The 17,858-nt window shown below is 40.3% G+C and overlaps 1 protein-coding gene across 4 annotated transcripts in view; it reads right to left on the bottom strand.

Moving 5' to 3' along the window:
- PLCE1 (phospholipase C epsilon 1) overlaps positions 1-17,858 on the bottom strand; it is a 310,445-nt gene that overhangs the window by 28,082 nt on the left and 264,505 nt on the right. For 2 of the 4 annotated variants that reach the window (XM_072739557.1, XM_072739558.1), the window contains exons 20-24: positions 10,656-10,785; positions 7,641-7,682; positions 6,348-6,469; positions 5,293-5,410; positions 882-1,013 (exon numbers count right to left, since the gene is read on the bottom strand). In XM_072739557.1, the coding sequence (XP_072595658.1) occupies positions 882-1,013; positions 5,293-5,410; positions 6,348-6,469; positions 7,641-7,682; positions 10,656-10,785 (544 nt within the window). The remainder of the gene's footprint in view (positions 1-881; positions 1,014-5,292; positions 5,411-6,347; positions 6,470-7,640; positions 7,683-10,655; positions 10,786-17,858) is intronic. The other 2 variants (XM_025990896.2, XM_072739559.1) reach the window with 1 other exon arrangement.

Here is a 17,858-nt window from a genome sequence, read left to right as displayed (position 1 = left end):
AACAACATGGATGGATTTGGAGGGCATAATGCCAAGTGAAATCAGTCAGAGAAAGACAAATACCACATAATTTCACTCATATGTGAAATATAAAAAAACAAACAAACATATAAAACCAAACAAGCCTCCTGGATACAGAGAATGGGTCAGCGGTTATCAGAGGGGGAGGGTGAAGGGGTGGGTGAAATGGGTGAAGGGGTTAAGTGTAGGATGATGGATGGCAACTTAACTAGATTTATTGTGGGGATCACTTTGTAGTGCATACAAGGATCAAATTACTATGTTATACACCTGAAACTAGTATAATGTTATATACAATTTTACCTCAAGAAAAAAAAAAGTTATCTAAGTATCTTCAGTTATATCCCGTTGTATTATCTTAAAAAGAATTTTATTTTTCTTGAAGAAAACACAATAAACCTAACACTGGTTGCCTCTGGGGAGTAGAACTGGGACATTGAGAGTGGAAAGGAATTTTAATAATAGTCTGAAATGTTTGAGTTTTTAACTATGAGAATTTATTACTTTTATAATACAAAGTAATTAGAAATAAAATGGATATATCTTCTGGAGTTATAAGGATGAAGAGTTATAAGGATGAGGAGTTCCAAAAACAACTAGAATGTTCCAAGGTGGCTCCAGCTTTTACTTTTGAGGCAAATATGTTTAGAACGTCTTCAGTGAAATGTTATTTTTTAGGAAGGTAAGAGTGTAAATTTGTAATTTTAAATATATTGGTACCACACTTAGATAACGTAAACATTCATGAACATAAAAAAAAAAAAGAAATTAAAAGTTCAAGAGAAGTGCTTAGATGGTCAAGTATTGGAATCATCCAGCATGCAGAATCAGGCCAAAATATCGGAAGAAGGTGACTTTACTTTTTCCAGATGCTTTGTTAAACGATGCTGTCTCCCCAGGGCTCATTCTGCCCGGATTGTTGCCAAAAATGGACTTCCTGCTTTTCCTCTCTTTTCCTCTGTTAGAGCCAGATGCATTTAGAGTTGACAGCCCTGTTCCCATAAAATGAAAATAAATAAGCCAAAAACTACAAGCAAGGGAACTCAACATTTTCCATCCCTGTTACTGTTTATTTTGAAGTCCTACTACTCCCTTGCAGCCCTGGGACAGAAGATCTACTAGCATTTTTAACACAGTTAATAATAGCATTGCAGGCAGTGGTAGCAAAGTTTTTCCTCTCTGGAGGCAAATAGGACAAGAACTGCATGATCATCACAAAATCACAATACATTCACTTGATTGTGCATCAGAAAGATTTTGAAAAACTGCATGAAAAGAAAGCTCCCCAAGTCAATATTTAATTATTAGAACCTAATCACTCAACTTGGAGCAATGAAAGATTGGGTAAAGTCTGAACTTCAGCGTCTCATTGTTTAGGTTCAGTTCTTGCCAGTATGAGGTTGGCATAACATCTACCTTATCCGTTCCTATCTCCTTATCTATGAAATGGGTGTGATGATAGGAACTCACTCATGGGGGGTTAATCTGAGGGTTCGATGGGAAATACATTATGACGATCATGATGTTTCGTGGCTTCTTTTGCTTCCTCCTAGTCCAACCACTGCCTGACCCTTCCCACCTGGCATAGTGCCTGGTGTGCAGCAGGAACTTAATAGCCTTTTGCTGAATGAGGAAATGAGTGCAACCTGGCTCCAGTGCAGGAAGAGTCATTTAAGAGCACTAATCAAGCCAGAGGTGCTGCCTCCAAACCATTCCACTGTGTACAACTGTAGCACTAGAAAGTGTCTCCTTCAGCTGAAGCAGCATTCAGGAGGTCCTCTTGGAGATGAAAATACGCCTTCCAAGAACATCATCAGAGAAAACACAGGATTAGGCGGTGCTTAATAAGAGCGGAGACATTGGGGCTTAAACCCTGTTCCTAGCAGTGCAACCTCACATAAATTACTTAACCTCTCTGCATTACTCCCTCCTCATCTGTGAAAGGGTCATGGTTAGGGTTGAATGAGATCATGTGTATATACATACTTAGCAGAGTGTCTTGGTCAGAGAAAGTGTTCAGTTCATAGCAGCTGTGGGGCTTCTAAATATTTTTTTCCTCTTAAGTATCTGTAACCACAAAGATGTACAAACTTGGACTAGGAGGTTCTCATGCTTTATCTTAAAATTTTGTGTGAATTTTGCACTCAGCACAGTGATATCACAGTAGGTTTTCTCCCAAGGGGCCAGAGTGAGGGAGCTGTTGATTCGGATTTTTGCACACATCCTGGCACACATCAAAGGGTATGTGGACTCCTTTGTGAAGAGCCTGGTTGTTCCCTTGGCTGGGTGATCAAGAAAAGGGAAGGAATCTGTTGATTCCTTTTGAATCACTGATACAGCAATAAGCAGCCTTCTTGTGCCCTGTTGGCCCTTTTATCAATAACAACCACCACTTCCAGAGAGCCAATTCTTTTCTAGATAGTGTGTCAATCACATTATAGACTTTATTGCTAATTTTTACAACCACCCTGCAAGTTATACTTTTTTTTTTTTTTTTTTTTTTTTTTTTTTTACAGATAAGGAATTGGAAGTGCAGAGAAGTTATGTAACTGACCCAAGTCAAGGCCACGGAGGAGGTGTGCTCTGCCATTGAAGCAGGTTCATGATCTTTGGGTAATTAATTTCCTTCTGGGGAAGGTAATACCACAGATCTTTGTGGTCTCACTGCTCTGAAGATTTTTTTGCATGTGGCTCCTTAGAAGGGACTTGGAATGGTGAAGGTGAGATGCATTGAAATTGATAATGTAGCAAAATCAAAGTCAATAGTGTAGCCAAATAAACATTTTATCTGCTTTCCCCATGGGCATTGAAACAAAGCATATAACAATAAATATTTAAAATCTATTAGAACAATGGTTCTGGTAGCACAGTTTTGTTAATTTTGAGAGGAAGTAAGTTTGGGGAGAGAAAACTGTAAGAAACCTCAGTTACTAAAAAAAACAAACTCCCCAAAAACCTCAAACCAAATTAAATGTAGTATACTCATAAAGAACGTGTGCTATATAAACACTTTTAAGAATAGCATTCTTGCAATTTTAAACATAAGCCAAATGACCCCATGCTTATTAGCCTGTGTCTCAAGTCAGAAGTTGGACCCAATGACCTTTTGGCTCTCCCACAATTCTCTACTGATACATAAACTTTCTTTCAGAGTGACTTCAAATATCTTTGGGAATTTGTACTATTTAATCAGTGCTTGAGAAGAACAAAGTCCGTGGAATGGCTTGGGTGTGGTGTCCATAGAATTTATAAAGAACAAGACATGCAGTGATTCTCGAATGTGAGCATGTGAGCCAGCACATGAGCATGTGAGAATGTGAGTGATTCCTGATCTGTGAATGCAGTGGACCTCACACTTGTTCCAGTCATAAAGGACATGCAAGCCACCAGGCTCCTTGACAGGAAAAGGATTTTATCCCATAAGGAGAATGATCTTCCCTGCTGCAAATACGTTCATATCATACTTACGTTGACAGAAAGTCATGATCTGTGAGACTAAACCTAAATAGCTGGGTTCTTACATTTCTTTGAAGATTTTGATTGCTACTTATAAATTCATATCTTCCTCAACAAGATTTGCTATCAGATAAGCAGTAGCAGCTGTCAAATATTTAAAAACAGTTTATGGGGGACGCCTGGGTAGCTCAGCGATTGAGTGCCTGCCTTCGGCTCAGGGTGTGATCCCAGAGTTCTGGGATCGAGTCCCACATGGGGCTCGCCGCAGGGAGCCTGCTTCTCCCTGCCTATGTCTCTGCCTCTCTCATGAATAAATAAATAAAATCTTAAAAAAAAAACAGCTTATGGGAAAAAACCTTAAATTGAGGAACTTCTATCTGTAATTTCTTCCATATGTGTGAAAAGACTGCTATTACCTATTTTTTTAATAGCCTAATACCTTTGTCCTGTTTGTAGGGCAGAGTATGAGAAGTGAGGCATAAGATATGCCTCTGGAGGCCAGGATCTGCATTCACATGCAGGGTTGAAATTTTAACACATCTCTTAGGCCAAGTTTATATACTTCATTTTCCAAAATTTAGATGAATCTCCTGTTTCCAGCTGCTTTTCTGTCCTTAGAAATTTTGTACAAGGGGATCCTTTTTCACAGTATAAGGAAATTAATTTTCCTGACTTTCCTATATTTATGGACTTTCCTGTTTGCCCTGCAGCCCCTGATGCCCCGTTTGTGGGACACGCAATTGGATAAATGCAGAGATCACACTCTTAACAAGAGGGGCAGGATAGTGCAATGGTTAAGAGCAGGGCTTTGGAGATAGACAACCTTCAGAATCATAGCTCTACCTTTTATTAATTGAAATGCACATTTTTTTGGGCGGGAGGAATGGTTTATCATCATTAAGGTCATTGTACTTTTAGGAATAGCCACTTGGGGAAACCTACTCTCCCGCTGAAATCCCACCCTTGGTCCTGTGGTTTGGGTGGAGTCTCGCTACCCAGCTCAAAGATAGGGAATGTGCCACAAGCCCCAGATTGTCAATTGTCAGTCCTGGGGAATTAGTGGGACTGGTTCAGGGATAGGCAAAGGACTCAATGGAAAACAATGAAACTGGTGCTGAAATTTCTGGGAAATTCTTAGACTGAGCTAATCTGAAAACATGTAGTGCTAGCCTGCTGCACCACAAAGGGAACAGGCACAACCCAGAGGAGGCAGAGTGAGAAATGGGGAAAGAGAAGCCCTGGATCAACCTGTACCTGAAACTTGATATCCCTTCATTTTTATGTTTTTATGTTTAACACTTAAGCCAACACATTTCTTTTTTGCTTAAGTCAATTTCTATCACTTTCAAACAAAAGAGTCTTAGCTGATACATTGTGAAGCCTTGAACCAGTTTGTCTTTCTCAGATTTCATTTCATTTCATTTAAAAATGGGAATAAATCCACCTACCTCACAGAATGTAACATGATTTATGCAAAGTCAGTAGTATGATGTATGTAAAATACTTAGCGCAAATCCTGGTACTGAAGGGCTTAATAAATTTTAGCTCTTAAGATGTTATGAATATTATTATTATCATTATTATTAACTATTACAAAAAGACATGATATCTGGAAAATAAACATTTTATGATATTTTTCCCCATGACCATCAAAGCTAATAATAATTATAAAAAATATTTAGAAGGTAGTGTAACAAGGACTTTGATAACACAATTTAGTTATTTTGAAAGCATTTACAGTGTCCAATTAAATAAATGGCACATTTTTATCTTTTGGTATCTTTAAGTGTTATAGATGATATTGTCTACTCTTACCCGGAAACTTTACCGCTTGGCAGTAGATGACAAGGTCAGAAAGCTCTGGTGCAATCTGTCTGCTTTCCTTTTTATTCTGAGGAAGATAAAATTCTTCTCCCAGTTCCATGTCATAAACCTATCAAGGGAAAAATGACACAAGTTTACATAGAAAGTGTATGCCCACCTACCTCTGAATCCCCAAAGATCTTTATCTGTTCCTTTCTCATGCCATCAGTGTGTTTCACGTCGCTCTCTATCTATCCACATACATGTCCCAACACCTTTCCCAGAGTCACAACTTTCTGAAAGTAAGTGATGGGCCTAACTCATCTTCATCTTTGCTGAGGGCACAGTCCAGTATCTTAAATGTGGAATAGTCAATGTATATTTGTTGAATGAGAGATGATTGAATATACATCTTTTATGGCTCACATTTTTGACATACTTTATTATTGAGCTTTCTCACAATGTCACTGAAACTGTGTCTACAGATTTGCTCAGAGTCTACATAGTGTGAGGAGGCACTTGAAGGCAGGGTAGCTCATTTAGATCTCTATTCTCCGTGTCACTCCTCTGTGAACATTTAACAATCCTGGCCCTGTTTATCTGGTTGGTCATCCCAAACACTTTAAAAATTCTAGAAATTCCTTGGATGTACCAGGCTGTTCTCTTGGCCTAAACGTTCTGTTTTTGTCTACTTGGCCAAATCTTTTCCAACACCATCCTCCCTGATGCTCTGATAACACTGTGTAGTCACAGGTCTTTGTATTCATCTACAAATTGTACTCATTTACAAGCACTGTTTACATATTTGTCTCCATCACTAAACTACCTCCTGTGCCATCTCAGTGCCTGTCACACTGTATACCTTCTCCAGCATTGTTTGGATGAACCAGTGGCTATCATTCTACAAATGGCATGAAGGTGTCCCATACATCACCATGTGGGCTTTGGCATCTAAGAGAAAGCAGGTGGAAATGGGAAGGGAAGGGACCAGGAGAGAGTGAAATTCTACCCACAACTGACAAGAGTGCTGTGGCCCAACTGTAACTGAACAGAAGCCATTCACCCACCTTTCCTTTGTTGAAAGCAGAATTATCTGCTTTCTTTATCCTCTTGGGGATTTCTTCGTTATACTCAAACTGAAGTTTGTCATTACATGATTTATTTTCAGGTCTGTCTTCTAGAATGTTGTCTGAAAATAAGTTGGCAGGCTTCAGCAAACAAGAACCAAATGTTTCACTTGAGAGCTTTGTCTACATCATTATAAGGATATCCAGACACTTGTGCTTATCTATTAAGACTGAGGCTCTTGCTACATGTTGCCAAAACAATGGCTTGGAGTATAATTTTTAAAATTTGTTAAATTTGGTCAATGATGTATTTATGTTTAATTGAATTGCTTACCAGTACTTTTGGTACCATATAGACATAATCTAAATGAGAAGGCTCATGTCCATACAGATCACTGGGACTGTACAAACCTTACGTGTGTACACCCTTGTGTCAGAAGCCTCAGCACACAACTTTGGAGAGGACTTAGTAGTAGAAGCACTTTTAGATTGTGCATACAGGAGTTAATCACTCTCATTTTAAAATGAAGCTATTAGCATCTTTTACCTCTAGAAATGTCAAACCCTGGGAAAAAAGATACTGTTATTTGCAATGCAGTTTTCACAATTCTACTTAATTAAAAAGTAGAGTTTTCATAATTGTTTATGAATTTAATAAGCAAAACCTTGAGGACAGAAATTAAAATATACCTAGGAATATCTAAAGCATGACAAATAATCTTACACTTTGCTCTTCTTCTGGTATTTCTATTCAAAATGACCTTAAAGCTGTTAGAGGCACATCACAGTTATGCTCTTTTATTTTTTTAAATTTACTTTTTAAAAAGATTTTATTTATTTATTCATGAGAGACAGAGAGAGAGAGAGAGAGAGACAGAGAGACAGAGAGACAGAGAGAGAGAGGCAGAGACATAGAGGAAGAAGCAAGCTCCTGGTGAGGAGCCCGATACAGAACTTGATCCCAGGACCCTGGGATCACGACCTGAGCCAAAAACAGAAGCTCAACCACTGACCCACCCAGGTGCCCCACAGTTAGGCTCTTTTAAAATGAAAAACAAGAAAGCTCTCATTTCTCACCCAAGGTTCACTAACTCACCAGACCATAAATGCTTACACCAAAATATCCTTATACCAAACAAGGGCCAAGAAGGCTGTCAAGAGTAAACAAGATCAATTACTTCATCACATTTTTACTCATGTAAATATCACGATTTCATGCTAGTCAGGGCTAAGAACCTGAACACGGAATGTCCACATTCATGCAGTTAAAATGCCCAGTTTAAACGGCTTTACCTTCCTGACTGTTAGGAGCAGGAGAAGCAGTAAGGACATCTGCTATAGAAAAACAGAATCAGAAAGAGGATAAAAGTAAGGAAAATTAAGACAAAAGCCAGATAAATTAAATTAAGGTATGAAGCAAAGGATAAATAACAATCGCTTAGATTGTGAGATAAATGAAACAAGAAATCCTCTATTGATTTAATATTTTGACTATTAGAGAGGCCAGGCCTAGCAATAAAAGAAATGCAAACATTGTTAATGTTAATCATGCTGCCATATTCACATTACATATTTTCAGTTACTGACTGTCATAACATTCCCAGTAATGCATTATGTTAAATGGATAGAAATCGACTGAATTGTTAGAATCATGCAGTCACTGTCCTAGAACGTCTATATTAAGTTGCAAATTCAAATCTATACTCTTTACTGCCTTTTCAAAGCTGGTCAAGATAAACAGCAAGGCTGGAAGAAAATACATTTATATTTATTTAATGGAATTTAATAAAATAAATATTCATGAAGGACTTCTTAGCCAAAAGGCAGAGTAGGAATTCCTGAAACACACGGGCCTTATCTGCAACTTCCTTTAGATCTCCTGGAATTAACTGTGTGCTTAGGAATCGTCACATTTTTTATAGCCCAAAGGGGCTGTAAACTAATTCTCTCACTTTATAGACATGAAACTGAGGACCAGAGCTGTCACAGAGATAAACTGGCCACCCAGATTCTACAGATGAGCTCTTCCCCTGGGATGTCTGTGAGGGCTTCAGAAGGCCAGCCACCCTCCTGCAACCGTATGCAGAACTTTGAGAGCATGCCTAGTTCCCCGAGGGTGACAGGTCACAGCTTCTACATCTTCTCAAAAGGACTCATCATTACAAGAAGCTGAGAAATCTCTGAGGTCCCCAATGAAGCTCCAAATCATTCTACACAGAGCAGGCAGATTTCCATTCCCTTCTTATCTTAGTCAGAGGGTGTGAAGATGGTAGAGGGATTTGCACAGAGGTGCGTGAGTGAGGCACCACAGAAACCACACCAAGCCTGCAAGATTGACAGGGCATTTAACAGTAGCATGAGGTAGCCTCAACACAACCAGCTGAAACAAGTTATGGCAAAACTACAAGGCCTGTTTGGGAACCAGCCAGTCAGAGGAATCTGTCAATGAAATGGGAAATACCCATGTGGTGGCAGTGGCTTTCAGCTGTCATAGATCTTAGGTGTTAGTGCTAGAAGAAGGGAGAACACCAGTCAACACTGAACAGAATCTTTTCATTACACATCTGAAGGTCATAAGGCCTAGAGTGGAGACAGGATATTGACCCGACATCTCATAGTTTATTGAAGTAGGATGTAATGAGGCCCCCTTTCCATGCATACCCCCATCCAGGAAGGCAGGTTTTAAAAAAGCATGCAACTATCTTAGAAATTCAGCAGGGTACTTTGGGTTTACTTTCCTAACTGAAATAAATAAATATCTTATCATTTTGTTATTTGCATATCAAAAACTCCTATAATAATAATACTAATAATTAAGAAAAGCCCATTCATCCTGGGCTCAAAAGTACAGAAGAAACACAGGAGTAATTTATGATAGAGTGAATTTATCTTCCAGCAAACTAACTTCTCACAGAGGCAAATGACATCTGGATTAGTTGAGTTCTTAAGTGTGGTTTTGTTTCTTATTTGAATAAATTTGTTCCTCTGAGACAGAATCACCATAATTATAATAGGGATCCATGGGGAAGATTAAGTCAATATAAGAATACTCATATTCCCACAAGTTTTCAGGAATAGGATTCAAGAAATTATCTTGACTTCTTTTCATTTTCCCCCCTTTTTTCCCCATTAGAGATTATGGCCCTCACATTATCTGATGGATTTCAGGTCAAGTAAATTTGGCTTTTAGTTGATGGCATGGAGCAATAAACTATTACTAAGGACAAATATTAAATAGACATAGATTAGTATCATATTTGGGAGGCAAAAGGAGACTGGGCTGTAAGTGCTGGCCCTGATGGAAGCTCATGGAACTGGACATAACTTGGGGGCAATCCTGGAGCATGAACAACAGCTATTTGGAGGAGGGTAGCTTGGCTGTCTTCATGCCAATGGTAAATGGTTGCTGGTCTGGGCATATCTACATATTAGCAAAACAATGATCCTACATAGAAGTAATATATTCTACACATGTAATGTTATTTGTGTAAATAGAAATTTTGGCAATTTTTTATTACACTACTTTTCAAAAGTTACTGAAACAGTTTACCATCAGCAATGGTACCTAGAAAACATTTTGCAATCTATAACCAATTTAGTACAAACGAACACACCTGAAATCTAATTCTCACGTAAGAGGGATCCTTCACCTATAATTTGTAGATAACTCCATTCATGTGACTTTTTTGTATTATGCCGTTAGCCATCAACCATATTTTGTCCCTTGAAGGAGCCAGACAGAAACACCTTGTTGACTTAGTGATGTGAGAACCGGGGAGAGGGGGAAGAGAAATGCTGCTCTTTTAAAAATTTTTTCTATACTTCTTACAAAAAAAACATATGTGAAAGTGGTGAGAGGGAGGAGCAGAGAGCACAGAACCACGATGCTGCCCCCTGCAGGTGGAGAGGAGTGAGACGAGCCAGCAGCCACAATGACTGCCAAGAGCATTAGCTGCCTCAGAAACTGCAAGGGTGAGAATGGGGTCTCTCTGCTGCAATTCCACCTTTTCCTCCAGAAACCTCAGGAATAACCCCTGTGTTGCTTCCCACACCCTCCTTTTCTTTCTTTGAATGTTGGCTGTAGTGGCTAACAGAATCCCCTTCCTTGCTTGGTCCTCCTCGCTAAGCAATGGGATTCAGGAACTCTTGGACAGTGATTACAATAATCTGCATGGTTGGCCTGTGAAGTGCCAGACTCATTTTGTGTGTGTGTGGGGGGGGTGGGGGGAGGAGGAGAAACAAAAAAACCACAACAGAAAATCATCCAGGCATTTCTCTGCACACAGCATAGGGTTGTGTTTATCTTACCATCAGACAGGGATTCATAGTCATAATCATATTCGTCCTCTTCATCCTCCTCTTCCTCGTTATTAGCAGGTGGAGGGTTGACATTTCCCCCATTATAAGCCTGAGCTTGCATGGATGCTAACTGATGAGCCTGGAAGATATCAGTAATTAAAAATTGCATATGCTAAGCTACTGAAGTTTCATTTATAGCCTTCAAAGTGACCACCTAAAAAGTGGCTTATTTTGATTCATTTGAGAGAGAAAATAAAAATCTAGATTCATCTAAAGTTCAGTATCAATACTTGGGAGAATGTTATCCCTATAAAAATAATTCGGAGCCTTAAACAACAATCACAGGGAATCTGTATGTAGTGCCCAGCCACCCGGGTTCCCTGGGGCAAGCCCTACAGAACAAATCTTGGTGCTTAGGAGAACAACCATCACTCCCAAATGATGAAGTGAATCAGGCTATCTAAAAGCTTTTCGCAAGAAAAGGGTTGGAATCCTTATGGACAATGAGACTGAATGACTGGTTGTTTAAATAAAGTTTTTTCAGCAGACTTTATCTGAACCATCAATCAGATTAATCAACTAAGGCTCAGAAACTTCTGAAAATTTGATAGGTGCTATGAGGGAGATCATGTGCCCCTACATTTGACTAGAATTACTGCGAGGTGATAACACAGGACACAGGGCTAATAGAGGTCTGGGAACTTAGCATAGGAAATAAGCAGAAATGTGGGGATCCCTGGGTGGCTCAGCGGTTTAGAGCCTGCCTTTGGCCCAGGGCCTGATCCTGGAGACCAGGGATCGAGTTCCACATCAGGCCCCCTGCATGGAGCCTGGAGCCTGTTTCTCTCTCTGCCTGTGTCTCTGCCTCTCTCTCTCTCTCTCTCTCTCTCTCTCTGTGTGTCTCTCAGGAATAAATAAATAAAATCTTAAAAAAAAAAAAAAAGGAAATAAGCAGAAATGTAAGAAAAGTTCCTTGCATGAATTAAAAACAAGAAACAAACCTAAAATCCAACAATAGAAGAATGGGGCAATAAAATATGGTATGTCTGCTTGAAAAAAAATAAGACTTCAAGATTCTTGACCTACTGTGGTGCATAAATCCATTAAGCAGTCTGGTGAGATAGGATCCTTTCTCAGAATGATATTTTATTTTATTTTATTTTATTTTATTTTTTTAAGTAGGCTCCACACCCAGCATGGACCTCAGTGTGGGGCTTGAACTAACTCAAGACCCTGGGATTGAGATCTGTCTGAGCTGAGATGAAGAGCTGGACTCTCAACTGACTGAGCCACCCAGGCACCCCGACATTTTAAATGCATAAAACAAAGTACAAAAGATTACAAAAAATGTTGAATACGTTATCAAATATTAAAAGAACAAATTGTGGTGCTATAGGAATATGTTTATTAACACAAACAAAAATGTATAAGGGGTAGGTCAAGTGATATTTTTGAAATAGTGATGGGCATAAATTATTCCTGGAGATATTGGAAACCAACTGTGATGTAACAGACAAAAACTATAATTTCTATTGCTGATGAAGATCCAAATACTGCCAGTGTTACTGTGGTTTATTACTGGAGGAAATGCTAAATTTTAGCTGGAGGTCAGTGAAAATGGAGGGGTAATTTTTTTTTCATCTATATCATGCACCCTTGAATTCTCTCTGTGGATATATTATTAATATTAAGAACCCCTATAATATAGGTTGTATTTGTTGTCGGAATTATGGATGTTTTATTTTATTTATTTATTTTTTAAAGATTTATTTATTTATTCATGAGAGACACAGAGAGAAAGAGAGGCAGCGACACAGGCAGAGGGAGAAGCAGGCTCCATGCAGGGAGCCCGACGTGGGACTCGATTCCCGGTCTCCAGGATCACACCCTGGGCTGAAGGCAGCGCTAAACCGCTGAGCCACCCGGGCTGCCCTCTCATGCTTTTTTAACCAGGGATTGCCCCCCCCCCCCCACTTTTCTCAGCATGTTTCATAGCATTAGTGTTCTTTAAACTTTGGGAAATCTGCTCTAGGTAAAAGGGAGCCACAACAGCAAGTCTATTTGTCATGGATAAGAGAAGGGCTGTGACACAGTCAGCATTCAAGGTAGAGCCAAGGGCTGGGAATGATGATGCAAAGAGCCTGGTAGACCCACTGGCAGAAAAGTGTGGGAACCGTATGATGGGAGAGGTTCCATGCAAAGATTCGGGGACTGGCAATATCAGAAAGCAGCATGCCAAGGTCCCTTAAACTCCCAAACACTTCTAGCAATGTAGAAGTATGGAGAGGTGGCCAAAAGGATAACCAGGAGCTGACATCCTTATTCTTTGCAATATCCTACTTTGAGGCAGAAAAATAGCATCCTGGCCCTTGAATAAAGGTAATTCAGACATAGGTCAGGGGGTTGGAGCTGGGGGTCAGATGAGGAGACTGGCTCAGATGGGACTAGGAAGGGCCATGTCTTGCTCTGCTCTGTTCCACTGGCACCTCGCATAGTCCCTGTCATCTCACATGCATTGTTTGTGTCTAGCAGGTTGAAGTGCTGGAGACCATGGAGAAAACTAGAGATCTGATGTGGTGTAGTTAGGGAGACTCAGTAAGAGCCTCAGCATGAGTCTGAGGCAGATGGAAGGCTTCAGAAATCCCCCTGGCTCTGAGGCAACCCACCCTTGTTGAGGGTGAGTTCCTGGTATGGCAATGACCCAGGTAGGTGAGGGGTTCGGTCTGAACATAGGAGCTTTAGGCATTCACTCACCCAGCTTGTGTGAGCTCAGATCACCAGATCTAAAGCCACAATCTGCCAGATGACTGAAAGACCTTGCAGGTATGATTGTTGGTATGGGAGGCTGGAAGTGGTCTTAAAAACTAGAAGTGGGATTATACTGTCCCATTTTTCCAAAAAGAGGAAGAGCTAAATTGTGAAAATTATATAGTGGGGAGCATCAAGGTGATACCTGACAAAGTTTCAGAATGGGTTATTAATTAGTTGGTGTGAGAACACGGAAAATAAAGAGGTGATTAGCAAGAGTTAGTATGGGCTTACTAATAATGCATCTCCAGAACACTAAACTCTTTAGACTTTTTGGATAAGGTAACTCACTTTGTGGGAAATAACAGATAAGTAGTATTTCCAAACTTCCAGGGTGATAAGAATTCTTTTAAAATAAACATTACCCAGCTTTCCTTGTGGAAATTCTGATTTAGTTGGGCAGATATGGGACCTAAGAATCTATGTTTTTAATAGTGTTCCAGTGATTATCAATGCATTCTGACTTCTTTTTTTTTTTTTTTTTTAAAGATTTTATTAATTTTAGAGACAGAGAGAGAGAGAGTATGTGTGAGTGGGGGGAGGAGCAGGGAGAGAAGGACAAGCAGACTCCACGCTGAGCACGGAGTCCAATGTGCAGCTAAATCTCATGACACTGAGATCATGACCTGAACTGAAACCAACAGTTGGATGCTTAACTGACTGAGCCACCCAGGAATCTCTGTATTCTGACTTCTATGTTGCCTTTGAAAGAGTCTTTCCTAAAGACTTGAATCTGAATCCTAGCTCTGCTACTATGAGCTGGGTGGCTTTGAGAAAGTCACATAAATGGCTAGGCCTCAGTCTTCTATTCTACAAATAAAGAAGCTAAAGCAGATTCTGGAGAAATGTGGGCTGCAGGAGAGGAGAGCACTAGACAGGAGTGATAATCACCTAAACTCCAGGAAGGTTCTCTAAGAAGGACCACAGGCTAGGCTCTCTGCTTGCTGATCTGGCTCAAGGGCAACTTGGAATGAAGGCACAACAAGAAAAACTGCTAATAAATACACTGGATATCAGAAGTCAAAATTCACAAAGAACCTTTTTATGAATGGTATACCAGAACCAAGAGGGACAAATTTAACAGAGATAAATGTGAGGCTCCTGCCCGTGAAAGATTAAAATTTACTGTAAACTTGAAAAAGTGGGGATACTAGCCAAAGAGCAGTCCCTGTGAAAATAACTGAACTCTTTTTTGTTTTCCACAAACTCAACATGAACCCAATGTGAGCTGAAGAATTTTAAAAGCGAGAATAGTTCTAGGCTGTATTAACTAAGGCATAAAGTCTAAGTTAAGGGCAGCCCTGGTGGCTCAGCGGTTTAGTGCCGCCTTCAGCCCAGGGCCTGATCCTGGAGACCCGGGTTCGAGTCCCACGTTGGGCTCCCTGCATGGAGCCTGCTTCTCCCTCTGCCTCTCTCTCTCTCTCTCTCTCTCTCACTCTCTCTGTGTGTCTCTCGTGAATAAATAAATAAAATCTTTAAAAAAAAAAAAGTCTAAGTTAAGAGAGGTGATGGCTTTGCTGCCCTCCTTGTGCTATCAGACCCTATGTGGAGTATTGACTTGTTCTGGAAATCACACCTTAAGATTGGCAAATTCAAGAATATCCACAAATTAAAGAATATCCAAAACATCCTTAAAGGAAAGTAAAAGAGTCTGAGCAGCCATATCCTGTGAGAAACAGTTGACACAAGAATGTTTAGTTTGGAGAAGAGAAAAGCTGGTGGGAGACACATGCTAGCTCTCTAGATATGGAATTGGTCTGTGCAGCTGCAGAGTGAAGAAGTAGCGCCAGAGAGTAGGAGGAACAGGAAGGAAGATTTGGGCTCAACATAAAGAAGACTTCTGAAATAGCATGATATATTCATTTGTGAATTGGAGGCCGCATAAGTAACTGCAAATGCCTGCAAAAAACGGGAAAGGCAACAAGCTACAACATTCCAACACATCTAGAAGACCACAGAGGTATACACAGGACAGCTGTGTCTGCCTGGCAGTCAGGAGTGGGCAGTAGTTGTTGAGTAAAGAAAACAAGTATAGAAGAAACAGCACCCCATGGTAGGTAGTCAGTTACTGATACAGCCTTTGTGGACGGCCAGGCCTTAGGGAAAACATGCTAATATTTTAGTTAAAATGACTTCCTAACAAAATCCATCAGCATAGATCTTGTGGTCTCTGGAATCCAAACAGATGCCAGGGTTTCTGGAGCAGCTTTGAAGTCCAAAACTGGACACAGGCAGACCCAGCAGAGGGATCAAACTGGTGGTCCTCATGGCTGACTTCCCCTCCAGATCAGTCTGGTTTGGCTGGTGCAGTGTTTTAAAAAGAATTTAGTTAAAGCTGTTCATTTACAAGGGCATGAGTGCCCCACTCCTGTCCTGACTGCTTCCAGCTGTCATACACCAAGGTGGCCCCTCACATTTATGTTTCTGCTTGACCCCTGAAGGGGGCCACTTTTGCAACTCTTGGCCAAGAGCCACATGTGATCTTCAAACTGTGTACCTCCAGCTACTTCTAAGACTTCTATGTGTGGCTTCATATATTTTTAATGGAATCTGTTTCTAGAGTCAAGATTTTCAAACTCTATGTGTACTCTTTAAAAAATAGGACGGCCTGAGAACAAGCTCACGGCTGGCTGGTTCTCTCTTCCCCACACTCTTGTCATAATTGTTATTCCCTTGTTTAACGAAAGTGTAACTCTTGCTTACCAGTAAAAAAAATCTGTGATGTGGGCAGCCCAGGTGGCTCAGCAGTTTAGCGCTGCGTTCAGCCCAGGGTGTGATCCTGGAGACCCAGGATCAAGTCCCACATCAGGCCCCCTGCATGGAGCCTGCTTCTCCCTCTGCCTGTGTCTCTGCCTCTCTCTGTCTGTGTGTCTTTCGTGAATAAATAAAATCTTTAAAAGAAAAAAAAAATCTGTGATGCATAAGATGAGGTGGAAACTACCCAAGGTAGCAAAGGGTCATTTGAGAATGCAGAGCTAAGCTCCTGAGAGTCTAGAAAAAGTATTGAGGGGAGCATCTTACTTCATACAGGCAACAAGCAAATTCAAGGTTCCATGCCTTTGTCTGTCTGTCTATCCCTGTCTATCTCTCTCTCTCTGTCTTCCCTCCCTTTCCTTCCTTTTGTCTGTCCATCCATGCATCTTAGAATTAATATTCAAAAGTCATATGGTCATTATAGGGATGATAATACAATGCTTAATTGAATTAAAAAAAATAAAATCAGACTCTTTTTGACCAAACATATACTAGCTGACTGGGTTGATTTCTTTGACAATGATGATTGTTTTGTACATTATTATTGGTATATAATTTATTTTATCTATATTTATACATAAGGAATATTATGTTTGAAAATCTATCCTTTGTAACTAAACTTGTGATAAAAATTTTAATGTCAACTTAAATATGTATAAAAGAGGGAAAAATGTGAGAAATACAGTTTTTCAAAAAAATTTTAAGAGGGGATCCCTGGGTGGCGCAGTGGTTTGGCGCTTGCCTTTGGCCCAGGGCGCGATCCTGGAGACCCGGGATCGAATCCCACGTCGGGCTCCCGGTGCATGGAGCCTGCTTCTCCCTCTGCCTGTGTCTCTGCCTGCCTCTCTCTCTCTCTCTCTCTCTCTCTCTCTCTGTGACTATAATAAATAAAAATTAAAAAAAAAAAGAGATATTTGAGCAAAAAAAGTTCAATGACCATAGTTCTAGAGGATCCATGGTAATCCTAAGCCACTCCATTTAGGACAAACGTGATCAGTAGGAATCTGCTGGCTGGATTGGTTTGGGGCCCTTTCTGTAAATATTAGTTTTTCTGTTCAGAAGGGTAAGTCTAAAGATAATGGAGCCTCTGACCTCACCTTCCTCCCCACCCCTGTGGACATCTGAAGTAATTGGGCATTTGGTGAATCATTGAATTTTTTAGCTGATATAATGTAAACCCCTAACTCAGCCTGGACTTTGGGCAGCCTGGAGTCCCACTACAGGTGAGGTGGACAATCTAGGAACTCCCAGCAGACGACAAGATTCTTTAAGGACCTCTCAGGGAAGTAGTAATGTTCTAGAATGGCAAGAAATACTGGAAATAGAGACTGAGAAGTGGAACAATAAAATGTTTACAGAGTGGTCTGCAATTCTGACAGGGGTCCCATGATTCACTTTGGGAAAGATTTTGTGAGATGTTAGTGTCAGAAGGGTCCTATGAAGCTAGCTAGTTACCTTAGCATTCTCATTTTACAGAGAAAGAAATGGAGGCCTAGAAAGATTGACTGGCTCATGGTGACATGGCTGGTTTGTGATAGAGCCAGAGACTAGAAACTGGTATTTTAGCTCTGCACCTAATGCTCTTTCTCCTGTACCATATTATATACCACTTGACTTTAAGCTCAGGCCCTTACCTGTGAGTTCTACAAA

The sequence above is a fragment of the Vulpes vulpes genome, chromosome 15, assembly GCF_048418805.1.
Source record: "Vulpes vulpes isolate BD-2025 chromosome 15, VulVul3, whole genome shotgun sequence".
Lineage (NCBI taxonomy): Eukaryota > Metazoa > Chordata > Mammalia > Carnivora > Canidae > Vulpes > Vulpes vulpes.
Note: the sequence above shows the minus strand (reverse complement) of the source record. Positions and strands in the feature narration are given on the sequence as shown.